This window comes from Sinocyclocheilus grahami, unplaced genomic scaffold (genome assembly GCF_001515645.1).
Source record: "Sinocyclocheilus grahami isolate Dianchi unplaced genomic scaffold, SAMN03320097.WGS_v1.1 scaffold55.1, whole genome shotgun sequence".
NCBI classification, from domain to species: domain Eukaryota; kingdom Metazoa; phylum Chordata; class Actinopteri; order Cypriniformes; family Cyprinidae; genus Sinocyclocheilus; species Sinocyclocheilus grahami.
Genome location: NW_015505234.1, coordinates 4392959 through 4420321, shown reverse-complemented (window position 1 = coordinate 4420321; position 27363 = coordinate 4392959). Strand labels below are relative to the sequence as shown.

Here is a 27363-nt window from a genome sequence, read left to right as displayed (position 1 = left end):
TACTATATAGTAGCTTACTATGTATTAGGCTATATAACAATGACATCATTTATTATTAGACTGCTACTAGTTCACCTTAAATTTGAAGCGATGTTATGGCCATAATACTTTATACACTTAAAGTGACGTCCTACCACTAGTGCACAAATATGTACCCTAAAACTAATCTGTTCCCTTGTGCCTTTGTTCATGTGCCTATCCGGGTACTCACGCCCTGTCCAATCAGAGTCGAGCAGTAACATCGGCACAAAAAGCCTTTTCTATGCATTTATCTAAATGCACTATTATCTTAAGTGACCTTTACACGTCATGGTCAAACATAATCGAGAACATGTAATTAACTTGACAAAATCTGCCTCAATTGTGATGTTACCAGTGCTAAAAGGCGCGAGTCTGCGCGAGCACGCCGCAGAAACGTGATGGTCTATTACGTGTGCCGCGCGGATCTGACCAATCAGCTGCGTAGGTGCCAGTTTGCGTCAGTGGGTGGGCGGAGTCAACTAATAGCTGACGGTTCACGGGGTGAATTATAATTGACATTCAACTAAAGGACAACAATAGTGTGGATATTCATCTCTAATCGACGCTTGTATTGACATATCAATAGAGAACGTGTACTTACATATGGATATAATCTGAGAACGCATATTTAACGTTTTAGGAGGAAGTTAAACGGCTGTTGTTGTTTTCTGTCTGTCTTCGCGAGTCCATGTTGACGCTCGCGTGCTTTCTTTGTTGAGGTTTTCCTGTGCGTGTTTTTGTTTGAAATATCAATCCGTCAGGTCAGTGGCGAGTGTTTTGTCTAGGCGTACAGTCTAAACACACTGAATTCGCTGATGCACGCGCATCGTGTCAGTCACAGGGTGTGTAAAGCAACTATATGAATTTTCGCTGTGTAATTCAGCCGACACGAGCGCAGAGATCTAGCTTCAACATGGGAAAAGTTTTTCTTGAGCAAGGCTGAAAAAGACGTAATCAGACCAGACTTTATACCAGAATTGAGAAGCCAAGTATGGGCGTTGCTGGAGCATTCGTGATTTCAGAAGGGGCTGCGGTACATAAGGAGTGATGGTGGTCAACACGATCCACTGGTTCAGGAAGGGCTTGAGGCTCCATGATAACCCATCTCTGCGGGACTCTATAATAAGAGCAGATACTCTGAGATGCGTTTACATACTGGACCCCTGGTTTGCAGGATCGTCCAACGTGGGAATCAACAGATGGAGGTGAGTTTCCTTTGGATTCAAGCCCTTGTGTGCAGAGAACATCAGATCCTGTGACAAACCAAGTTGTCTATAAGTTACTTACACTGCTGTTCAAAAGTTTGGGATCAGTAAGATTTTTAATGTGTTTTAAAGAAGTCTCTTCTGTTCATCAAGGCTGTACAGAAAAAACAGTAATATTGTAAAATAGTCTTACCATTTAAAATAATGATACTTTAAAATATAATTTATTTCTGTGATGCAAAGCTGATTTTGCATCATCCTTACTCCAGTCTTCAGTGTCACATGATCCTTCAGAAATCATTCTAATATGCTGATTTATTATCACAGTTGTGCTGCTTATTTTTTTTTGGAACCTGTGATACTTTTTTTCAGGATTAGGCCTATTTGATGAATAAAGTTAAAAAGAACAGCATTTATGTCAAATAGAAATATTTTCTAACAATATAAGTCTTTATTATCACTTTTTATCAATTGAACACATCCTTGCTGAATAAAAGCATTAATTTCTTTAAAAAAAAAAATTACTGACCCCAAACTTTTGAACAGAAGTTTATATTGTTACAAAATATATATATTTTGAATAAATGCTGCTCTTTTTAACTTTTTATTCTGAATAAAAAGTATCACAGGTTCCAGAAAAGATTAAGCAACAAAACCGTTTCCAATACTGATAATAGATAAGCATATTAGAATGGTTTCTGAAGGATCATGTGACACTAAAGACTGGAGTAATGATGCTGATGACAATTCAGCTTTGCATCACAGGAATAAATTATATTTTAAAGTATATTAATTAACCATTATTTTAAATTGCAATACTATTTCACAATGAGCCCAGTTAACCAATGCCCAGTTGGCTAAATTTTACCCAGACAGAAGCGCTGCCTGTAACCGCTGCAAACATTCACCCGCTGATCACCTGCATATGTTTTGGACATGTCCACAGCTGGCAACTTTCTGGTCAGGTGTATTTGATACATTTAATAAAGTTCTCAACACTAATATAGACCCTGATCCCTTCTTAGCCCTCTTTGGAGTATCTCTTAGACCTGATCTGACAGCCCGAGATTGTAAGGTTGTTGCTTTCACTACTATCTTGGCCAGACGAGCTATCCTTATTATGTGGAAGCACACCTCGCCCCCGACACATAACAGGTGGATACAGGACATTTTTTACTGTATCAGACTTGAAAAGTTAAAGGGGTCATATGATGCTTTTTTAAAGATCATTATTTTGTGTATTTGGTGTAACAGAATATGTTGACATGCTTTAAAGGGGTCATATGATGCTGCTAAAAAGAACATTATTTGGTGTAATGAAATGTGTTTATGCGGTTTAAAGTAAAAAAAAACACATTATTTTCCACATACTGTACATTATTGTTTATCCTCTATGCCCCGCCTTTCTGAAACGCGTCGATTTTTACAAAGCTCATCGGTCTGAAAAAGCGAGGTGTGCTCTGATTGGCCAGCTATCCAGTGTGTTGTGATTGGCCGAATACCTCAAGCGTGAGACGGAAATGTTACGTCCCTCACATACTGTTGATGCCGTGTCCGGCCGTAGCGACGTCGGCTTAGCGTGTGCTAAGGCTGGGCTAGCGTGAGCCGGCGTTATGCAAATCTTCCCACATAGTGAGGTAGACATGTGGGGGCGTGTTAGAACGAGCCGTTTTAGGTACGTGTGGCTGACTCTGAACTTTTATAAAGATCATCTCTTTGGATTTGAGACTTTAGTCTTTGCAACTTTACAGATCTTCTTTATGCACCAAGAGCTTGTAACACTCCAAAGAGAAAGGAAAAATGTAAATGTAGTATACTAGTGAAGTGAATAACCATAGACCCACATAAAATTCAGTAGCATAAATGAACAGTTTGTTACCAGTAACAGTGGAAATAGTTACCTGGCGCCAATATTTATATAATGTATTCAATTAGCACTAGCAATTTCACTCGTAACTGTTGTATAAATACTACTACTATACTAATCAATACTAATATTGATTGAATACTAGTGTCTCTCTCTCTACAAATATACACACATACATAGTGACTAGTCAGTACTAGTATCTTTTTAATTTCACTAACACACACAATGTTGGAATGTGTGGTTGAGATTAGGATTTTAAAAGCTGAATTGAGTGCAGATCTGCATCTGAATGGTGAAAGTGATCTTTCATTACTGTCAAAATGAATAGCTCAGGATGTAGCAGATTTTCTGTAAACTGTGCCATGCTGTGTAAAATATATAGCTTAAGAAGCTTTACATTTTCAGTTTGTTTGTTTATTTATTTGCTGTAAGCTTATTTTTCAATTAAAAATTGTACTTAGTGGCTATGAGTAGCACTTTCTTAAGTAGCTATTTTAAAGACCATTTCATTAAGTTTAATATGGGATTGTTTTACCATTTTGTAAGGACTTGTACAATACCAAAAAATAAAACTGCCATTCTTTTGGTTTACTGTTAGTGCTGGGTGGCTATATCTTTATAAGAGTGTACTATGTGGTGGGATATCAGCTCAGCCACCTCTCCTCTCCCCCGGTGCAGGATGTGAAGAAGTAGGTCAGTTTGTTAGTAGATCCTACTTTTCCACCTCCTTCAAACAGCCTCTCGCCTACGGAATGCCACCACTCCTCTTTATGGTTGCTAAACTGTAAACAAAATTACAACCCACACAAAGGCTTTTTTTGAGAGGTCACGTGTATAATTTGTCTATATTTGTCTCTTACATTTCACTGCTGGTCATATATTCTCTATATAACCATGTATGTGACAAATAAAAAAAATCTTGAATCTTGTCCCCTGAATTGCCCTGCAATACTTTTGTTCTTTTGTAATAGGTCTATGTGTCAAAGACACCCTGGCTGATGTCCTAGTAATATGTTTGATTTTACATACACATGCACAGCCTATTTGTGCAGTTCAGCTTGACAGGAAGATATTTATTGTTTTCTGTTTGAATATATTTTAAAATGTAATTTATTTTTGTGATGGTAAAGCTGAATATTCAACAGCTATTACTCCAGTCTTCAGTGTCTCTTGATCCTTCAGAGATCATTCTAATATGCTGATTTTCTGTTCATTAAACATTTCTTTTTATTCTCAATGTTGAAAACGATTTGGCTGCTTAATGTTTTTCTAACAAGCTAAAATTTGTACTGGAAGACAAAACATGTAATTCAGACTTGTAGAACAAGCTGCATGTGTGCTTTCATGTGCAGAGCAGTGACATTTTCATCTTGATCTGGGATGTGCTGTAGCGGATCAGACGTCTTTAGGAAGGGTCGCAGACAAGCTCAAATAGATGCTGCTGATACACAGTCTTACAAGAGGGAACTCTTAACTCTCACTCAGACAGGATTACATTCTTGTATTATATTCAGTGCAGCTAAAAATAAAAGCATGCATGCTATTTTACAGTGTGAGGTTTTTACTGGCTTTTTTAACTAAACGGTGACCATGAAGTTTGATAAGGTCTATAATAATCTAATAAATAACCGAAATGACTAAACTGATAAACTGAACTTTTAGCCCCATGCAACATAATAAGATCATGAGGTCATGCCAACTCCGTGGGCATTTTTTTAAAAGAATGAACATTTTTCCAGTTAAGCCAAGCTCTAAAATAATTTATTGGGTAGAAATTGCGAGTAAAAATATTTTAAAAACTCTTATTCTTAATCCTTATCCAATATATCACGAACGACTGTAAGGGTCATGCAAATTCTTTAGTTAAAAAGAGCAGGAACCCTGAAGAACATTCAGCTCTTAAAACGTCTTAAAAGTCCTGAAGTGTTATTATTTTAATTAATTTTCTTTAATGTACAGAATTTGGGCTAGGGGCTTTTGAACGTTGTTGTGGACCAGTATGAGTTCCATTCTTCTCAAAACAGTTGCCGTTAGCCATTGAATTCTACAGTATTTATCATTTTTTTCCTGTACTATAGAAATCAATTGCTACCATAAACATTCTTAAGAATATCTTCTTTTGTGCTCAACAGAAGAAAGAAACTAAATGATGACAGAATTGTCATTTTTGGAAGAACTATCCTTTTAAGAAACCCAGGTGTAGCATACTGTGAAGCAACTTTTATTTCTGCACAATGTCTGTTTTCACTTTCTTTTTAAAGAAAACTTAGGCAGTACACTGTCAGTAAACTCGGGGTGTCCGCGGATCCCTAAAAAGTCTTAACATTTCTTAAATAACGTTTTCCTAATATAAGGCCTTAAAAAGTCTTAAATTCGGATTCGATGGGTCTTAATTATTTTTGGTCTCATTACCGCTAAAGCATCTTCAGTCTGACGGACCTAATGACTTTACAGTCATTGGACAGACCGAAGATTTGTTCTTCCCCGCGGCAAGTTACTGCGTCATCAGACAGAATTGCAGCAAGTTAGCAGAATACAGAATACAAGCTCGCGCTGAGGCTCACTCTGTTTGTCTCGAGACTGCAGAACAAATGAGCGTGACGGCACACACAAACTCAGAAGAAACACACTGAGGTAAACATTCAAAATGTTTAGTTTATTCATAACATGATATAGTTAAGTAACACCATGACAAGTGAGCTATTTTACTCAATATTCTCACGACGCAAAAACAAACAAACATTCAAAACAGCTACAGAGTGCAGGCATTACGTGAAGTCTAGTGCGCATGCGCATTTGCAGTGCGCTCTGCCTGATCACTGCACGATTCAGTCTATTAAAATACATTCAGAATGATCACAAACTCATGAGGGCAGAAAATGTGTATATTTATACTCAAGTTCACACGGAAGAGTGCCTTTTTTCACCATATACAAATGTGATATTGATTTTTTTTTTACAGCAGTTCAATAAACTAGAAGTTTTATTAAGAGACTTACGTTTTAGACACCATATAGCCTGTTTTTGCACTATTTCGCCAACAAAAATAATTCCAAACAAAGCCACAGCGCTGTTTTGCGTCTCTGAGCAACATGATGGTGTTTCGTTCCAGAATGAATCACTCGTTTAAATGATTCGGTTCAGTTCGAATGACTTGCTTATTAACAGTGACTTACTGCCATCTACTGGCGGTTTTAATTTCACATTTAAAGTATCTTTTCATTTTTAAAATTATTTCAAATATCAGTATTCAATGTTTTATGTTTAATATATCAAAACATTATTTATGCATTTGTAACGGCAGGTTAAATGCATTCATGTCCTGCATTAAACAATGTGTAAACACATCTAAATGCCACTTCAGATGCAGCTTATGTCTGGATTGCAAAGATGAATTTGGTTGATACTGATTTCATTTGCTTGGTAACAGCCCAAATGTCTTATTCTTATTCACTGATTAAATGTAAGAATTTGACTCAAAAGATAATGCACACTTATAGAAAAATGGCTTTATAAAGGTAAAATGCCCATAAAAGGTACAAATCTATTTAAACTTATCTGACCACCACACAGAATATAAAGAATATCAAAAACTTTGAGTCAGCTGTCCACGAAAGTCCTTAAGATACCAGCATGATAATGCACTCAATCAGTTGAATGACTTACCGTCACTTACTGGTAGTTCAGTTGAGAAGTTTGTTGAAAAGTATGCATTTTTCCCCTCAACATTTCTTATTCGTAAATGCATTTAAAACATTAATCTCATAACATTATTTATTGCAGTTGTAATTATTGTTATTTGCAGTGTAAATAATTTAATCTGACTGGTAGCAGCCCTATAATGTATATTTAATTTATTGATAAATTGTAATAATTTGACAGGTAAGATGATGCATACATCTAAAAAGGTTAAAAATAGGCATTTGTAAAGGTAAATATGCAGATTTAAGTATGTAAAAGCTGATAGAACACTGATGAAAATGTTGCTTCACCAAAAGTTTGTTTACTCCACCAAAAATATCAGTGACGCAGTTATTTTGTGGGGATATTTTGTATGGAATATTGTCTGCTGACATGAAAAGTTCACTGTATATCATAGTAATAAATACCATTTATTACAGCATTGATATTTTGTTTTCTTTTTAATTTATATACATTAAATATTACACATATGTATGTAATAAAATGTGTATTTCCATTACAGGTTTAGGTCTTAAATTTCATATAAGGTGGTATTAAAAAGGTCTTAAAAAGTCTTACATTTAACTTGTTCAAGTCTGCAGAACCCCTGAAACTAGTATTCCATTCCATTCTGAACACAGCCCGTGAAACGCAGAATATAACCAATGTGTTTGTCTGTTAGTGCCCTCTGCTGGACTAGTCAGAAAAATCTCACTCTTCCTGCAAGAGATTAAAATGAACAACTATGTCTATCTAAACTACTGTTTCATTTGCTTGTCATTTATTAAAATTTGATTACTCTTTGTATTACAGGTTTTTGCTGCAATGTCTTGAGGACTTAGACGCCAGCCTTCGCAAGCTTAACTCTCGCCTCTTTGTCATCAGGGGACAACCCACGGATGTCTTTCCAAGACTTTTCAAGGTTAGCGAACAGACCGCCTTAACCTATTCAACAGTTTTGTGTAAACTCTCTGTCAGTACATGCTGTTCTGTGTCTGCCCCTTATTTGACTCTGCATCTCTCTTTTTTCTTTTTTTTTTTCCCTAGGAGTGGAAAATCACCCGGCTGTCATATGAATATGACTCCGAGCCCTTCGGGAAGGATCGTGATGCAGCCATTAAGAAGCTGGCCACTGAGGCAGGGGTGGAAGTCTTCGTCAGGATCTCCCATACACTCTATGACCTGGACAAGTGAGTGTATCTGTAATCATTGCCATATGACTCCTACGTAGCTGCCAGCAGTACTGTGGGAAGCTGTTGCCCATCATGCCTGATAGTTAACTGTTTATTGAGAATGTTATGCAGACAGATAGAGATCACACAGATACAGAGATTTTTAATCTATCATATGAATATCAAAAATAAATGGCATTTAAAACACAAAATATTGTGTTACACAAAAATAAAAGTTGTGTGTTCAAAAGCATATTAGCATTTGTTGTGGGAAACATGTAAGTTCTTGTTATTGGCTTTGAATTTTAGTATCCTGACAACTCTGAAATGCCATAATATTGTGTACATATTCTAATTGTCCCTTGTGTTCTCTCTGTGCCTCTAGGATCATAGAGTTAAATGGAGGACAGTCTCCTCTCACCTATAAACGATTTCAGATGCTCATCAGCAGAATGGATCTTGTGGAAATACCAGCAGAGACTATCACGGCTGTAGTCATGGGCAAATGCGCCACACCAGTCAGCGATGACCACGACGACAAGTTTGGCGTTCCCTCGCTGGAGGAGCTCGGTGAGACACCTGTGTTCCCTCCCTTTGCATGTATGTGCATGTGTCTGTTGTAAATGAGATTTTGAATGAGTATTTGTGTCTTCAGGTTTTGAAACGGATGGACTGTCCTCAGCTGTGTGGCCTGGTGGAGAGACAGAAGCTCTGACTCGACTAGAGAGACACCTGGAGAGGAAGGTAGACATGTGCTCTATTACAGTTTTTGCAGTTATGCTTTTATTGTATTACACCATATTTATTATAATAATCATTGCGCACTCAGCAGGGCTATTATAGTTAGCTAAAACTATAAACCATAAAATTTGCATTACTTGAAATAAAATAAATGTTTACTGAAATAAAATAAAAAAAACTTAAACTTATTTCAGCTAGTTTCCAAGACAACATTTTCATTTAGTTTAACTTGATGTACTAAAATAGCGTAAACTAAAATGGAAATAAAAATGAATAAAAACTAGATATATTTGAAAACAACAACAAAAAAACGAATAAAGACGACAAAAATACAATTATTAGCGTCAACTAAAATTAACATGAAAGCATAAATTATAAAAAATCTAATATTATTTAAAATATGAACAAAAACTCTATGCATTAAATATAGTTTATGGATTAAATTGATTAAAAGTGACAGATATTTATAATGTTATAAATACATTTTAAATAAATGCTGTTCTTTAGAACTTCATATTAATCAAAGAATCCTGAAAATAAAATATCATGGTTTCCACAAAATTATTCAGCAGCAAAAATGTTTTTAACATTGATAATAAAAAGAAATGTTTCTTGAGTAGCAAATCAGTGTATTAGAATGATTTTTGAAGGATCATGTGATGCTGGAGTAATGATGCTGAAAATTCTGCTTTGCCATCACAGGAATAAATTACATTTTAAAGTATATAATAAAATAGAAAACAGTTATTTTAAAGGGGTCATATGATGCTGCTAAAGAGAACAGTATTTGGTGTAATGAAATGTTTATGCGGTTTAAGGTTCAAAAAACACATTATTTTCTACATACTGTACATTATTGTTTCTCCTCTATGCCCCGCCTTTCTGAAACGCGTCGATTTTTACAAAGCAATCGGTCTGAAAATGCGAGGTGTGCAGTGATTGGCCAGCTATCCAGTGCGTTGTGATTGGCTGAATACCTCAAGTGTGAGACGGAAATGTTACGCCCCTTGCCATATTGTGATGATGCCCTGTCAGGCCGGAGCGATGATTCAAAAACATGAAAACCCATTATAAACGAGGCATTCGTTTATTCCAAAAAACTTGTTTTAAATATATAAAATATAAAAACTCTTTAAATATAAAAGACGTACTTACAGTCTTTGAGTCCGAACAGACAGCATTGTAGTGTACTCTCCCAGGATCAGGAAACAGTCCTCCATAAAATGTGCTGCACACATCTGAATATTTGGGTTGAAGTGTTCTGGAACAGTGTTGTAAATACAACTTAACCAATGATTTCTAGTCGTGTCCATTTTTGGAAGGCCAAACAAAGTAGTTTCGCTTTCACAACGAAACAGCGTCACACACCACGCCTTACAGTGAGCAGAGGCCGGGGGCTAGCGTGAGGAACGGCCGGAGGGTTAGAGTAAGCAGAGGCGGGTGGGCTTGAGAACGGCGATTTCGACGAAGGAGCGTCCGGAAGGACATGTGACGACTCCGGGCTGGACTCCGCTTCATACATGGTGAAAGCTGATCCGGCGATCCACAAAGCAAAGTTTATGTATTTCCTCAGCAACCAGCACGGATCAGCTCCAGGCATGACGAAGCAGATATCGTCCTCTTTTGGAAGACCAAACAAAGTAGTTTTGCTTTTACAACGAAGCACACAGCATCTTTACGACATGGCAGTGGCGGCAACAACAAAACTACAGCGAGAATAAAAGTTACGCCTTCTTTCTTTGCGTGAACATTTGGGTGGTGTTATGCAAATCTTCCCACATAGCGACGAAGGTATGTAGGGGCGTGTTAGAACGAGCCGTTTTAGGTAGGTGTGGCTGACTCTTAACTTTTATAAAGAATATCTCTTTGGATTTGAGACTTTAGTCTTTGCAACTTTACAGATCTTCTTTATGCACCAAGAGCTTGTAACACTGTAAAGAGAAAGGAAAAATTTAAATCGCATCATATGACCCCTTTAAATTGTAATAATATTTCACAATATTACTGTTTTTACGGTATTTTTCATCAAATAAATCCAGCCTTGGTGAGCATAAGAGACTTCTTTCACCAACATAAAAAAAAAATCTCGATTGCTCCAAACTTTTGACCGTTAGTATAGTTTGTATATATTAACTACTTCCTATTGGGCTTCTTTTTTTTTTTCAGGCTTGGGTGGCTAATTTTGAGCGTCCCAGAATGAATGCTAATTCCTTGCTGGCCAGCCCCACAGGCCTGAGCCCTTACCTCCGGTTTGGCTGCCTCTCCTGCAGACTTTTCCATTTCAAGCTCACAGACCTCTACAGAAAGGTAAAGGTGAACAGCACTGTCTTACTCTGACTTTTAAGGTACTTTTCATCACTCTGATAACCGATCTTAAGTCGCTGACAAGTTATTCTCATCCTTTTTTTCCTGGCTTTTCAAATGCAGGTCAAGAAAAATTGTGTTCCACCACTGTCCCTTTACGGCCAGCTGCTCTGGCGTGAGTTCTTCTACATGACTGCCACTAACAACCCACACTTTGACAAAATGGAGTTCAATCCCATCTGCGTGCAGATCCCGTGGGACAGGAACCCCGAAGCTCTGGCGAAGTGGTCAGAGGGCCGGACTGGTTTCCCGTGGATTGATGCCATAATGACCCAGTTGAGGCAGGAGGGCTGGATCCACCATCTGGCCAGGCACGCTGTTGCTTGCTTCCTCACACGTGGAGACCTGTGGATCAGCTGGGAAGAGGGCATGAAGGTACTGCAATCATTGTTCTGAATTTCAATAAAAGAACTGTTGTTGCTTTCTGTATTAAAATCTTTACTGATTTTGTGTGATTTGTTTTTAAAGGTGTTTGAGGAGTTGTTGCTGGATGCAGACTGGAGCGTCAACGCTGGAAGCTGGATGTGGCTTTCGTGCAGCTCATTCTTCCAGCAGTTTTTTCACTGTTACTGTCCGGTGGGCTTTGGTCGACGTACCGACCCAAATGGAGACTATATAAGGTGCCACTCTTAACCCTTGCTGACATCCACAAACATTCAGTTAAATATAAATCACCAGTTTATTTCAATATTGAGACCGTTCTCTTTGAATGCTGATTTTATTATTATTATTATTATTATTACAGACACTATTTGCCCATATTGAGGGGCTTCCCTGCCAAATTCATCTATGACCCTTGGAATGCCCCAGAAAGTGTTCAGAAGATCGCTAAATGCATAATTGGAGTGCACTACCCTAAACCCATGGTTAATCACGCTGAGGCCAGCAGGATAAACATCGAGCGAATGAAGCAGATTTACCAGCAGCTGTCCTGCTACCGGGGCCTCGGTAAGAAAATGCAGAGCTTTTTCAAAACCCCAACTCTTTAAAAAATCTCGTTTAACTTTCTTGTAATGCTTTTCAGGGCTCCTTGCAACTGTTCCATCCAACGCAACCAACAATGGAGATGGTAATGGAGCAGGTCCTTCCTCAGGAGACAACACACAGGAGAGCACTCACATTACAGGTAAACCGACAAGCGCATTGTCATACTCATCTTATAATTCATCTCTGGAAATGTCTGATAATGCTGAGAGCTTTTGCTGTAATCTAGGGGTTTCCAAATGTTTTCATCAGCCGAACCCCTTACATGTAAAATATATTCCAAAAATTTTGGAAATTATGCAAACGTGTAAAGAACCCCCGTTTTTGTGAAACCCTGGTCCAAGTTTGATCCAAGTTTAGTTATATTGTGCACTTTTATTCATTGTGTGTATTGGCAGTTTGGTTCATTTCAGTTATACTTGTGTTGGAATATTTACCCTTTCTTTACCAGCAGTGCACCCATCACCAGCAAGTTCTCAACCAAAATTCTCACCATTTACAGTGTCATGTGATCAACTGTCTGTCAACAGTGTACAGCCACAACCAGGTGTGTATTGACACAGATGAATGGATTTTGAAATATAATAAATGCTGCTTACATGTGAGGCTGCTTTATTAAGATGTCTGTCTTTCCGATCTAGGTTACTCAGGTGTTGGTATTGTTGGACAAGCTCACAAACAGTCACAGAGGGGTGAGTTCTGTTCAAACGGTTTCGGAGGACTCATAGCATATTCTGAACTCAAGCTGTCTCACTGGGGCCTAAAATGTTTTCATTTAATTGAACTACACTATATAATTTGTTCTTTGTTGTGATTTGCTTATAACAAGTCAATGACAGACTAGTTTAAACACACCCGATCTTGCAATGAAAAGAAGGGTTTACCTCATGTTTGTGGAGGATTATATTTTGATGAAAGCACAGACTTTTCAAAATCAGGGCTATTCATCTGTGGCTGTATATTTAGTCCGATTTTTGCTTTATTTAGTAATTATCATTGAGGCCTGTGGCTCTTAAGCACAAGTGGATTTGTTTCAAGACAATTACAGGGAAACAAACCTACTATGTATATAAGTGTATACTGTAAGTAATTCAGTCTGCAAACCACTGTACATAACTTTTTTCTTGCTTATTTACAGACTTGCTGTTATATTTTTTATATGAGAGACAATACATTTTTTTGAATGTTGTAATGTCGTCTTTATAAATCACCATTAAAGCATGATAGACCTGTTACAGTGTTACCGTGATTATGAGAGCATGTTCATCAGTATTATTGAATTTATTTTGATTTTCTTAACATTCATTATCAGTGTTGACTATTAACAGACCACATGTAATCTGTTTTACACGATCAGATTACTATTATGTTTGTATGAATTACATATTGGTTGCATGACCTGTCAGACGACGTCAATAAATTACTTGTTAATCTGTTTGTAATTTTGTAATTGTGACCCTAAATTTTAAAATGTACATGCACAGTAAAGACACATGGAAAATATCTCTGAGTAATGCAGTTCTTGCCTTCCAAACTTTAATATGACAGTATGCACTACCATTCAAAAGATCTTGTTATATTTTATAACGTCTCACCAAGGCATTTTATTTGATCAAAAATTATTTTGAAATATTGCTATAATTTAAAATAATTATATATTTTAGTAATTTTTCCTGTGATGGCAAAGCTTAATTTTCAGCAGCCATTACTTCAGACTCGCCACAAAAGACTCTATTTTACTTGTTGTCAGACATCTGTTTAAGGAAAGGTATAATAAAAAGGTATAGTTAGAATAATGTTTTCCTTTTATTTATCTGGTTCGTTAACCTGTAAACACCATTGATTACAGACAGCCACACCCATGGTGTCACATGGTGACTCAAGCAGATGTTTAAAAGCTCCACAATCTAACGGGGGTTGAGGTCGAGAAGGATGCGAACACCTCATCTAAAGCCCAGTGGACGACGGTAGTGTGTAACATAAACCAGATAAGCTGTTCTTAGCGAAAGTCGTAAATGATGAACATCGAGGGGGAGGAGATGCGCAAACCAATCCGGCTCATCGCGGCTGCCTGCAGTGACATGGGCATAGGAAAGAACGGACAGCTTCCCTGGAGCCTTCCGTAAGACATACTCAGTTACAATGCTCACTCAGTCCAGTGATTTTGTCCAGTTGGAATCGCTCTATTTTATAAGTTATGTTAGATATGAATGAATAGTTTGCATCAGTAATCAGATGAATTCATGAACGACGTGACGTGACGAATTCTTCATCGGGGACGGTCGACGTACACTTTGGTGTCCAAATCCTTTATTAGCATTCGAGACATAAACTAGTTATATAGCAATAACTAGTTAAAAACATCAAATCGGTGTCTGTCTGATTACAGCGGTCTTGTACCTTCTGGACTGTGTGCAACAATTTAAATCCATGGTACAAGTTACAAGTTTTTGTAAGATTGTTTCTTATTAAGTTGAAGTTTTTGTCTCTCTCTCTCTCTGTGTGTGTGTGTGTTTGTGGTTTATGAGGACACAAATTTGTATAATAACATGGGTATGACATAGGTATTACAACGAGAAGGTGATTTATGAGGACATTTTCAGTGTCCCTGTAATTCAAAAGTCTTATAAATAATTCAGAATGAGTTTTTTTTTTTTTATCTAAAAATGCAGAAAGTTTCCTGTAAGGGGTAGGTTTAGGGGTAGGGTTGGTGTAGGGCAATAGAAAATACGGTTTGTACAGTATAAAAACCATTACGTCTATGGAGAGTCCCCATAAACCATAAAAACAAACCTGTGTGTGTGTGTGTGTGTACACACACACACACACACAGCTCACATAAAATTATTTTGATCTTTTTATTTTGAAATGTTTATTTTTACCACTTTTTTTAACCATTTTTTCTCTCTCTTTCTCGTGGAATATGTTACTGACCTTTAGACCTCTCAAACTGAATGTCAGCAAGTGTTTGAATTAGAGCGATGGAAACTTCGAGCCCCTCAGTGCCCGCCCCGTTTGAGATAAGAGATAACAGCATGTGCAGACAGGGGCTATAGACTATTGGGAATTTTTTTATCTTTCTGGTATATAATATTATGTTGGTATGAGCCTTCTTAGTCATACCTATTAAACAGGATCAATGCATGCAGTGTGATGCAGGATAACTTTGGTTCAACTCTGATTTGGGCACACAACCCTGCTTTTTTGAAAGCTATAAACACATCAAAGATATTTGTCATGCAGCTCAAATTGCATTTTGCACACTTTGCTGTTATCAAAGTTGAATTAATGTGTCAAATGGCGCACAGAATATCTAATGTGCTCGTGTTGTTTACAGAAAAGAATTTCAGTTCTTTATGGATACAATTACAGCTGTGTCAGCACCTGGTAAGTGTCTTTAAATGTTATGTTTGGATTTTAAAATATTTATATTTTAGTTAATGTAATTTTAACAGTATAATTAAAAAAATGTTTTTTTTCTCTGGTGCACATCAGGGAAGAAGAATCTGGTTGTCTGGGGTCGAATCTGCTGGTTCTCCTGTTCTGAGACGGTCTTCCCTTTGGCCAACTGCACCAATTTGGTATTGAGCAGGAAGCTGACGTAAGTATGTTCATTTATAAACATTTTTATGCAACTGCACTTCCATTCAAAAGTTTGGGGTCAGTAAGATTTTTTTTTTTTAAGAAATCAACACTTGTTCAACAAGGATGCATTAAACTGATCAAAAGTAAAGAAATGTATATGTTACAAAAGATTTATATTTCATATAAATGTTGTAATGTTGTATGCTTTGGAACTTTATATTCATCAAAGAATCTTTAAACAATGTATAACAGTTTCCACAAAAATATAAAGCGGCATAACTGTTTTCAACCTTTATAATAATAAAAAAAATCAGAATCTTTAAAAGATTTCTAAAGGATCATGTGACACTAGCGACTGGAGAAATGGCTGCAGAAAATTCAGCTTTGCATCACAGGAATAAATTACATTTTTAAAATTTTTCATTATAATAATATTTCACAATATTATTATTTTTATTTTTAGTATTTGATCAAATAAGTGCAGGCTTGGTGAGCATAAGAGATTTCTTTCAACAACATAAAAAAATATACTGACCCCAATCTTTTGAACAGTAGCGTATATTATGATTTCTGTATTTATTTACTGTATTCTGCATTACTTTAGTGCAGTGCCTCCACGTGCCCACTATCTGTGTAAGGATTTCGGATCAGTAATTCACCTGGCTTCTGAACCTCCCTTATGTCACATTGTGGAGACCATCTGGGTTTTAGGAGGCCCAGAGGTGTATAAGGTGAGAAGCCTGATTTATGCAACATACAGTATATATACAATGTAATTAGTGTAAATTTATACAGTAATTCAATTAATATTTTAACTGTGTTATTTAGGAAAGTCTTGAGCATCCATGGTGTGATCTCATCTATCTCACTGACATCATGGCCGACTTTGACTGTGATGTCTTTTTCCCAAAATTTGACCGCAATGTTTTCAGAAAACAAAAGGGGTACGATTATCCCATTTATGATTTGAGTTACGAATATAATAAGGCAACACTTTACAATTAGGTCCTATTTGTTAATATTAGTTAATGCATCGTCTAACATTAACAATGAGCAATACATTTGTTTCAGTATTTATTAATCGTTGTTAATGTTTGTTCATTGTTAGTTCATGTAAACTCAGGTCCATTAAATTAAATGTACAGACACAAATTTTTATTTCAATAATGTAGTAAATGCTGAAATGAATATGAACTAAGATTAATAAATGCTTTAGCAGTATGTTTAATTGTGAGTTCATGTTAACAAATGGAACCTTGTTGTAAAGTCTTACTGATAATACTTGCCTCATATTATGCATCAAATGCATTGTAATTTGTCTGATTAATTGTTTATTTTCTTTATATAAGCTTTCCCGGAGTACCAGATGAAATTCATGAAGAAAATGGTATTAAATTTCAATTTCAAGTCTTCAAGAAAGAAGCTTAAAACTGAAGCTGTGAAGAGACCAGACGGACAAACATGATACTGGAATTGTTTTATGTTTACAGGTGCATCTCAATAAATTAGAATGTCGTGGAAAAGTTAATTTATTTCAGTAATTCAACTCAAATTGTGAAACTCGTGTATTAAATAAATTCAATGCACACAGACTGAAGTAGTTTAAGTCTTTGGTTCTTTTAATTGTGATGATTTTGGCTCACATTTAACAAAAACCCACCAATTCACTATCTCAACAAATGAGAATATGGTGACATGCCAATCAGCTAATCAACTCAAAACACCTGCAAAGGTTTCCTGAGCCTTCAAAATGGCCTCTCAGTTTGGTTCACTAGGCTACACAATAATGGGGAAGACTGCTGATCTGACAGTTGTCCACAAGACAATCATTGACACCCTTCACAAGGAGCCACAAACATTCATTGCCAAAGAAGCTGGCTGTTCACAGAGTGCTGTATCCAAGCATGTTAACAGAAAGTTGAGTGGAAGGAAAAAGTGTGGAAGAAAAAGATGCACAACCAACCGAGAGAACCGCAGCCTTATGAGGATTGTCAAGCAAAATCGATTCAAGAATTTGAGTGAACTTCACAAGGAATGGACTGAGGCTGGGGTCAAGGCATCAAGAGCCACCACACACAGACATATCAAGGAATTTGGCTACAGTTGTCGTATTCCTCTTGTTAAGCCACTCCTGAACCACAGACAACGTCAGAGGCGTCTTACCTGGGCTAAGGAGAAGAAGAACTGGACTGTTGCCCAGTGGTCCAAAGTCCTCTTTTCAGATGAGAGCAAGTTTTGTATTTCATTTGGAAACCAAGGTCCTAGAGTCTGGAGGAAGGGTGGAGAAGCTCATAGCCCAAGTTGCTTGAAGTCCAGTGTTAAGTTTCCACAGTCTGTGATGATTTGGGGTGCAATGTCATCTGCTGGTGTTGGTCCATTGTGTTTTTTAAAAACCAACATCACTGCACCTGTTTACCAAGATATTTTGGAGCACTTCATGCTTCCTTCTGCTGACCAGCTGCTGATGCTGATTTCATTTTCCAGCAGGATTTGGCACCTGCCCACACTGCCAAAAGCACCAGAAGTTGGTTAAATGACCATGGTGTTGGTGTGCTTGACTGGCCAGCAAACTCACCAGACCTGAACCCCATAGAGAATCTATGGGGTATTGTCAAGAGGAAAATGAGAAACAAGAGACCAAAGAATGCAGATGAGCTGAAGGCCACTGTCAAAGAAACCTGGGCTTTCATACCACCTCAGCAGTGTCACAAACTGATCACCTCCATGCCACGCCGAATTGAGGCAGTAATTAAAGCAAAAGGAGCCCCTACCAAGTATTGAGTACATGTACAGTAAATGAACATACTTTCCAGAAGGCCAACAATTCACTAAAAATGTTTTTTTTATTGGTCTTGAAGTATTTGAATTTGTTGAGATAGTGAATTGGTGGGTTTTTGTTAAATGTGAGCCAAAATCATCACAGTTAAAAGAACCAAAGACTTAAACTACTTCGGTCTGTGTGCATTGCATTTATTTAATACACGAGTTTCACAATTTGAGTTGAATTACTGAAATAAATGAACTTTTCCACGACATTCTAATTTATTGAGATGCACCTGTACATAATCTAAAACTACGGAGCCCCAAAGGGGACATGGTGATGGAAATAAATATGAGAAAGGAGGGAAAAATGTGTTGTCTCGCAAATGTATTGCTTCCCCCCTGGAGAAGCTTTACGTTCTTTCGCAAAACAGTTGCATTCTCTCGCAATACTATTAATTTCCCGAGACATTTTGTGTTTACTTTTTCTTTGTTGCATTCCCTTTTGCACTCTCTCGCAAAACATCCGCATTCCCCTGAGAAACGTTGTGTTCTACGCAGCCACAATAGCACTGTATAAATTATATACAGTAATAGGCTTATGTTTTATTTAAATTTTTTTTCCTTTTTATTCGAAATATTTCCAAACGTGTTAACTATATCAGGAAATATCTCGATTCTCAAACATGTGTAAGTAAATGCGTTTTGCACCAGATTGTTATTTGTGGGTGACAATTAAGGTAGAGTAATAGTGTAATCTGTTAGCCTAACTAAACATAAAAACCCGACTTTTTACTTAAGTAGGCCTACCAGATATGGGTGTCATGCCATAAAATATTTTTAATACGACTGACTGTATTTCATGTGAATTTAATAACAATATTGACAAGGCATAAGCATAAGGCATATTTTTCAGTGCATGGACCCATTCAAAATGCATACACCACCCTCTCTCACTTTCCACTTGAAAAGAGCAGGATAAAAATTGTGTTCTTAGCACACTATATTCTTTTGAAGATGTGAAGCTGTTTGCACACTCTGTCACTGAACTATATCACCAATGGCAAATTGCATGTCTCTTTTGAACATGCTTGATCAGTTGGATTTGTTTTACTTGTGTTGATTATCACCATTAACGTAAATGGCAATTAAAATGCATTAGCTTTCCTTCATTAACCAGCATGTTTTATTTAACACTGGGACCAAGCACGTCTGTTTACAAAAGACCAGAATTACCTTTACACACACATTTAAATGAAGGATTGTTCTGGAATAATGGTTGATTTTCATTTTGACAGCCATGTGCCAATGGAGGACATTGTGTTCTTAACAGCATCACCAGTTACAGTTGTGTTTGTGCACCTGGATGGACTGGGCTGACCTGCTTGGTCAACATAAATGAGTGTGTCCAGCACAGGTGTCAGAACGGAGCCACCTGCGTGGATGAAGTTGGTGGGTACAGGTGAGTCTGGGTGAATTCATTTTTCCCCCCCAGAGCTCTTTACGCAAGGTTTATTTAGAGTACAGCAAATGCTTTGCTTAGAAATTAAGTGGATTCAAATATGATTCTGTTGATTTTTATACAAAGATATTTATAAACCAATTAAATGCATTTAAAGTGTCATTATAAATATTAGCATGAACTCAAATGCAAATAAAATTAATTAATAAATAAATGAAAATTCTGTAATTATTTACTCATGTTGGTAATTATTTACCCTCTTGTCGTCCCAAACGTATGTATGCATTGTTTCTCTGCTGAACAAAAGCTAAAAAGATTAATTTTTTCCTATAGTACACAAACAGTTTGTAGTGACCATGATCTGTCAAGCTCTATAAAAAACACAAATAGACACCCTAAAAGTAGTTCATATGACTCTTTTTCAAGTCTTCTGATGCCTTATACTGTAGCTTAAGCCTGATTGCTTTGTGATATGAACAGGGCAAAATGTAGTCATTATTCGATGATAACCCTCACCTATGCCGCTGCTCTCAAATAAATATGTCGACTGCTGCTGGATGTCAACAGAATCGAACTTTTATTTTTATTTCAACCAAATGTCATTGCAACAAAATACTGCCATAGGCCATAAATTTGATTTCTAATCTGTAGTGGAGGTCAATGAATATTTAATTAGCAAAAACCGATAAACGCTACTTTCAAAAAAATGCTTGCCGTGCATTATTCTCCACATACGGGTGCATCTCAATAAATTAGAATGTCTTGGAAAAGTTCATTTATTTCAGTAATTTAACTCAAATTGTGAAACTCGTGTATTAAATAAATTCAATGCACACAGACTGAAGTAGTTTAAGTCTTTGGTTCTTTTAATTGTGATGATTTTGGCTCACATTTCACAAAAACCCACCAATTCACTATCTCAACAAATTAGAATATGGTGACATGCCAATCAGCTAATCAACTCAAAACACCTGCAAAGGTTTCCTGAGCCTTCAAAATGGTCTCTCAGTTTGGTTCACTAGGCTACACAATCATGGGGAAGACTGCTGATCTGACAGTTGTCCAGAAGACAATCATTGACACCCTTCACAAGGAGGGTAAGCCACAGACATTCATTGCCAAAGAAGCTGGCTGTTCACAGAGTGCTGTATCCAAGCATGTTAACAGAAAGTTGAGTGGAAGGAAAAAGTATGGAAGAAAAAGATACACTGAGAGAACCAACTGAGAGAACCGCAGCCTTATGAGGATTGTCAAGCAAAATCGATTCAAGAATTTGAGTGAACTTCACAAGGAATGGACTGAGGCTGGGGTCAAGGCATCAAGAGCCACCACACACAGACGTGTCAAGGAATTTGGCTACAGTTGTCGTATTCCTCTTGTTAAGCCACTCCTGAACCACAGACGTCAGAGGCGTCTTACCTGGGCTAAGGAGAAGAAGAACTGGACTGTTGCCCAGTGGTCCAAAGTCCTCTTTTCAGATGAGAGCAAGTTTTGTATTTCATTTGGAAACCAAGGTCCTAGAGTCTGGAGGAAGGGTGGAGAAGCTCATAGCCCAAGTTGCTTGAAGTCCAGTGTTAAGTTTCCACAGTCTGTGATGATTTGGGGTGCAATGTCATCTGCTGGTGTTGGTCTATTGTGTTTTTTGAAAACCAACGTCACTGCACCCGTTTACCCAGAAATTTTGGAGCACTTCATGCTTCCTTCTGCTGACCAGCTTTTTGAATATGCTGATTTCATTTTCCAGCAGGATTTGGCACCTGCCCACACTGCCAAAAGCACCAGAAGTTGGTTAAATGACCATGGTGTTGGTGTGCTTGACTGGCCAGCAAACTCACCAGACCTGAACCCCATAGAGAATCTATGGGGTATTGTCAAGAGGAAAATGAGAAACAAGAGACCAAAGAATGCAGATGAGCTGAAGGCCACTGTCAAAGAAACCTGGGCTTTCTTGCCACCTCAGCAGTGTCACAAACTGATCACCTCCATGCCACGCCGAATTGAGGCAGTAATTAAAGCAAAAGGAGCCCCTACCAAGTATTGAGTACATGTACAGTAAATGAACATACTTTCCAGAAGGCCAACAATTCACTAAAAATGTTTTTTTTATTGGTCTTGAAGTATTTGAATTTGTTGAGATAGTGAATTGGTGGGTTTTTGTTAAATGTGAGCCAAAATCATCACAGTTAAAAGAACCAAAGACTTAAACTACTTCGGTCTGTGTGCATTGCATTTATTTAATACACGAGTTTCACAATTTGAGTTGAATTACTGAAATAAATGAACTTTTCCACGACATTCTAATTTATTGAGATGCACCTGTACATAATCTAAAACTACGGAGCCCCAAAGGGGACATGGTGATGGAAATAAATATGAGAAAGGAGGGAAAAATGTGTTGTCTCGCAAATGTATTGCTTCCCCCCTGGAGAAGCTTTACGTTCTTTCGCAAAACAGTTGCATTCTCTCGCAATACTATTAATTTCCCGAGACATTTTGTGTTTACTTTTTCTTTGTTGCATTCCCTTTTGCACTCTCTCGCAAAACATCCGCATTCCCCTGAGAAACGTTGTGTTCTACGCAGCCACAATAGCACTGTATAAATTATATACAGTAATAGGCTTATGTTTTATTTAAATTTTTTTTCCTTTTTATTCGAAATATTTCCAAACGTGTTAACTATATCAGGAAATATCTCGATTCTCAAACATGTGTAAGTAAATGCGTTTTGCACCAGATTGTTATTTGTGGGTGACAATTAAGGTAGAGTAATAGTGTAATCTGTTAGCCTAACTAAACATAAAAACCCGACTTTTTACTTAAGTAGGCCTACCAGATATGGGTGTCATGCCATAAAATATTTTTAATACGACTGACTGTATTTCATGTGAATTTAATAACAATATTGTAAGTTACTATATTAGGCTATAACATTTTCATTTTACAGAGAGCAAAGAACAGACCATTTTCACTTCAATCTAGCCAGAGTTCAGGCACTCTAAAAAAAACTCCCATTTAAATCACTGAAGCCATTTACACTGTGAAATGAATATCTTACATTCGTACTCGCATCTGCACAGTCCAGCGAGCAAGTAAACAAAACACCGCGTTCAGCGATGGCTCATCTGAACGTCTCTGATTGGCCATTGCATTCATAAGCTCAGCGGAATCGTGTGTGATTGGTTTTAATGCAGCGCTGTACAAACGCGTCTGTCTCTGGCTCAACGCGAACACAGATTTGAATAGCAGTTGATGCTGTGCCGCACTAAACGATCTAATCACACCGGTGTGATTGTATCAAATATAAAAAAAATATTATTTGGCTATTTTTTGTCTTTTGGAAGCTGCATTTAAAATCCACTTGGCTCAGAAATCTGGGGGGAATCAAAGCAGATCAGGGGGATGGGACACAGTAGGAGTCATATATATGGTTTGTGTATAGATACCATCTGCTGTTAGTAGGCTATTAGTTTTTCTGTCGTGTATGTTATGTAGGCAGTGTATTTAACTTCTTAGATTTGTGATATCCTATACAGTTGTTTTTTGTCAAATTAAATCTTTGGCGCTATAATAAAGTTTGTTTCTAATCCAAATTAAAATGTAAAGTGTGCAGCAACTCATTGACCACATTTAATAGGATGTTATTATTATTTTTCTATATATCTGAGTGATTGTCCAGTATTCATTGTGACAGTGACCGACTCTCCCCACTAGATGGAGTCTGTAGCTAGGATGAAGTCCTTTTTGAGGTCTATAACTGGCCTTCCCAAACATGAGTTTGGCTCACCAGTCATTTCACACAAGATTCTTTTTTAAAACATTCTCAAAGCATGCTGGATAACATTGAAAACATAAAAGCAAAAGGGAGACATACCAAATAATTATAAATGTGTTAATTGTTATGCTGACAATATAAACTTCAAAAGTTTGGGGGTCAGTGATTTTTATTATTATTATTAAAATGAATGCTTTTATTCAGCAAAGATGCATTAAACTGATCAAAAGTGACAGTAAAAACATTGTTACAAAAAAATCTATTTCACATAAACACTGTTCTTTTGAACATTCCATTCATCAAAGAATCCTTTACTTTTAGTCATTTAGCAGATGCTTTTATCCAAAGCGACTTACAAATAAGAAAAAGTAATTAAAACTCATATATATATATATATATATATATACACACACACATACACACACACACACACACACACACACACTTAAGAAAATAAATTAAATAAAAATGACAAATGCATACATTTAAAAGCTAAAACATTTAAATGAAAACAAAAAAAATAAAGCTAAAAACAATTCAAAAATATTCAGAACAAAAGGTATGAGTATAATAATGATTCTAACATAACACTAAGCCAAACACCAAAAAACAACTACATGTATGTACAGCCACACACATATATATAGAACTTCATTTCCATTTTGTATGTTGAAGTACTGTAATAACTCAAAATAAATAAAAGTAAAACTTAATAAAAAGCCTATATAGACATAATAAAAAAAACTAATAAAATGACAACATTACTACAACTGTAACTAAAACTAAAACAGATGACTAATACAAATCAAAGTACATTAGTTCATCAGTAATCCTAAAAAAATAACAGAGGCAAACACACATGCTAAAATAACAACAACTTACTGACACATAGTAAGAACTAGATTATAAAAAACTGAAACAGAAGTGGAAAGAGGAGAGATAAAAAGCGATACTTGTGTCCTTTGCCGGTGTCCTGCCCGGTGGAGTCGCAGGGTAGAGTCGATGGTCTTTACACTCTTCGGTCTTCACACGACTGCTCCTGCGGTAAACTAAGCTTCTTTTTAATTCGTTTAACAAAACTCAAATTGAATTCAGCTGGACACACTTTCCTGTTTATCCCAACAAATGGCCACGCAAAGCTCACGACACTGACAAGGTACGCGATACAGTACGAGACCAAACGCCATTTCAGCACGTCTCTTAATAATAAGCAGCACAACTGTTTTCAACATTGATAATAAAAAAATCATGTTTCTTGAGCACCAACTCAGCATAACTGAATGAATTCTGAAGGATCATGTGACACTGAGTGGCGTAATAAACAAATGATAAAATTAAGCTTTGCCATTCAAGTATATTAAAAAATAGAAAAGTTGTATAAAATAGTAATAATATTTCAGTGTTACTGTTTTACTGTATTTTTGATCAAATAAATGACATCTTGGTGAGTACAAGACATACTTTCAAAAATAGTGATTTTTTTAAAGGTTAGATTTACACTTTATATTAAAGTAAAATAGTTCTTATTCTAAATATATAAGATTAAGCTTTTTTAAAATATGACCTACATGGCTACACCAATATCATCCCATGCTAGTTTACCATAATTAATAGAAAATTCATATTACTGAATTCTTTTATCTATTTGTGGCGTTATTGGTGGTATTACTGGTTTTTAAATCTAAAATGTCCACATTGACATTCACATCCAGCACATTCTGATTAGGAGATCTGAGAGCAGATTGCACAGAGGACAGCGGAGGGCTTCAACATGACCTCAGAGATGGAATATTTACCACCTTAATATTCCAGCATGCAAAGTCCAGGGCAGGAAATTATAGACTTTAATTGCATGTGTCATCTATTTTCATCATTTCCCTGAGTTATGCCCCTTAAAATCAATGTGTAACATTTGCTAATAATACCCACTGTCACATTTCAAATGAAAAAGAGCTATTTATATCCTCGCTTATTAACCTCCTATGTGTTCGGGTATAACTCAAAGTGTCATTTGCAGGATAAAGCAGCCATCCGGTCTGAGTCGTACACTAAGAGTGGACAAAGAATAGAGAATAAAGGAGAATGGCAGAGGCAAGAATTTAGGGATGTAGAATAATCAGAACAGCAATAAATATGAGTGAAGCCTGCCCCAAAATGTGATGCATAAATTAATTTAATTATCAGCTCTAATCATGCTCAAAAACATCCAGTATTTTGAAGCTCTGAGAAGCTTGTGAGAAATTTAATAGTAACCATGAAATCATAAAGTCCACTGCGTAAACAGCAAATGCCACAAGGCAATATGTACTTTAACTTCATTAGAGATACCAGTGAAGTCTTTAGTCTAAACATTAAAAAGCGCAAAATTATCTCAAAATGCTGCCCAGAGGGCAAAATATTGGGAAATGCTTGCAAATAAGATTCTGTCGGCAGCACACGGGTAAACATTCAATGATCTGAATATTTATCTGCATAATACATACCTCCAAGAGGTATTTTATATTGCTCATTATTAGAGATTTTGTTGGAAGAATTTCAAAAGCTACATAAATTACTTGGCACAACACATATGTACGTGGCAATACAACAATGACCCAGTGCCATGACAAAAATGTACATTTATAATATCGTAAGGGAGAGAAATGACATAAAATGACATTTTCGTCGAGCACAATATGGGTTGACAATGTTGTATTTGGTAAGAACCACCTTCCACGACATTAAAGCTGCAGTCCGTAACTTTTTTTGGTTAAAAATGATCCGAAATCAATATCTGAGCAAGTACATAACCAGCCAGTGTTCAAAGCTATCGCCTTACTTTAGCCCGATTCACAACGGTTATCTTATAATAATGTTTTCTAATTTGAGTGGTACAGGTAGGTTTTCGCGGAAAATTCGAGCATGGCGCTGCGTCATTACGTTACTTCTGTAAACATAAAGAAGTTGTCCCGGCTACTAGGCTATCGCATGTGAGGATCCTGCAGGTGGCGGATCGTTTATAGCCTTTTCTCACAGCAGCCAAAATAATTAAATGTATAATTTTGATGGCGGATTGTAATCTATAAAGGATTATGTGTTTATGAAACACATGTGAATGAAATTACATTATATTCCAGTTATAAATGTGCTTCTGATTACAGATAGCCTGGGATTACAAAGATTTGCATTTGAAAGAAAACCAGTTCGAAGGGAGTATATTTGGGTTAAAAGAATTTCTAATATGAAATTCGAAGAGTATGACAATTAGATTAGAAAGGATTATGTGTTTATGAAACACACGTGAATGAAATTAAATTATATTCCAGTTATACATGTGGTTCTGATTACAGATAGCCTGGGATTACAAAGATTTGCATTTGAAAGAAAACCAGTTTGAAGGGAGTATATTTGGGTTAAAAGAATTTCTAATATGAAATTCGAAGAGTATGACAATTAGATTAGACTGTACAGAAATTGAAATCTACACGCTAATACACACTATACTCATAGTCACCAATGCTGCCTGATGTTGTTAACATTAATCATTTGAGAATAAAGTATAACAATAATAATAATTTGACCGGTTTGATGTGATATGAGCTAAGCGATCGTTAGATTAAATCACCATTGGTAGCGCGATTTATGGTAATGCTTTTTTCCTCAGTTGGTCAGAACAAACGTGGCAGACTTGTTACTTATTTGTTCAGATGGCAATATACGGTGAAAATTCTTATTTGGGTCATATATTCCAAGACGTAGGCTAGAATCTG

At 36.6% G+C, this 27363-nt stretch overlaps 3 protein-coding genes across 4 annotated transcripts in view; 2 read left to right on the top strand and 1 right to left on the bottom strand.

The window, feature by feature from the left end:
- Positions 1-663, bottom strand: part of LOC107583829 (ankyrin repeat and BTB/POZ domain-containing protein BTBD11-B-like) — a 78460-nt gene extending 77797 nt beyond the window's left edge. The window contains exon 1 of the mRNA XM_016270171.1: positions 623-663. The gene's annotated coding sequence lies outside the window, so the exon portion shown is untranslated. The remainder of the gene's footprint in view (positions 1-622) is intronic.
- On the top strand, positions 495-26382 carry cry1b (cryptochrome circadian regulator 1b). Of its 2 annotated transcripts, none has more exons than XM_016270173.1 (14): positions 495-1226; positions 7588-7696; positions 7822-7964; positions 8332-8516; positions 8602-8690; positions 10854-10994; positions 11115-11426; positions 11520-11671; positions 11797-11999; positions 12076-12177; positions 12490-12582; positions 12677-12731; positions 18710-18717; positions 25825-26382. In XM_016270173.1, the coding sequence occupies exons 1-14, from the start codon at positions 1069-1071 to the stop codon at positions 25830-25832; spliced, it is 1758 nt and encodes a 585-aa protein (XP_016125659.1). In that variant the 5' UTR covers positions 495-1068; the 3' UTR covers positions 25833-26382. The 2 variants fall into 2 exon arrangements, with proteins under 2 accessions (XP_016125659.1, XP_016125658.1); XM_016270172.1 differs by having other exon boundaries at positions 12487-12582.
- LOC107583831 (dihydrofolate reductase) lies at positions 13908-18970 on the top strand. Its single transcript, XM_016270174.1, has 7 exons — positions 13908-14157; positions 15373-15422; positions 15531-15636; positions 16225-16351; positions 16449-16564; positions 16970-17105; positions 18680-18970. Exons 1-6 carry the CDS (start codon positions 14051-14053, stop codon positions 17046-17048), a joined length of 585 nt encoding a protein of 194 aa, XP_016125660.1. The 5' UTR covers positions 13908-14050; the 3' UTR covers positions 17049-17105; positions 18680-18970.
- Positions 26383-27363: the final 981 nt, after the last annotated feature.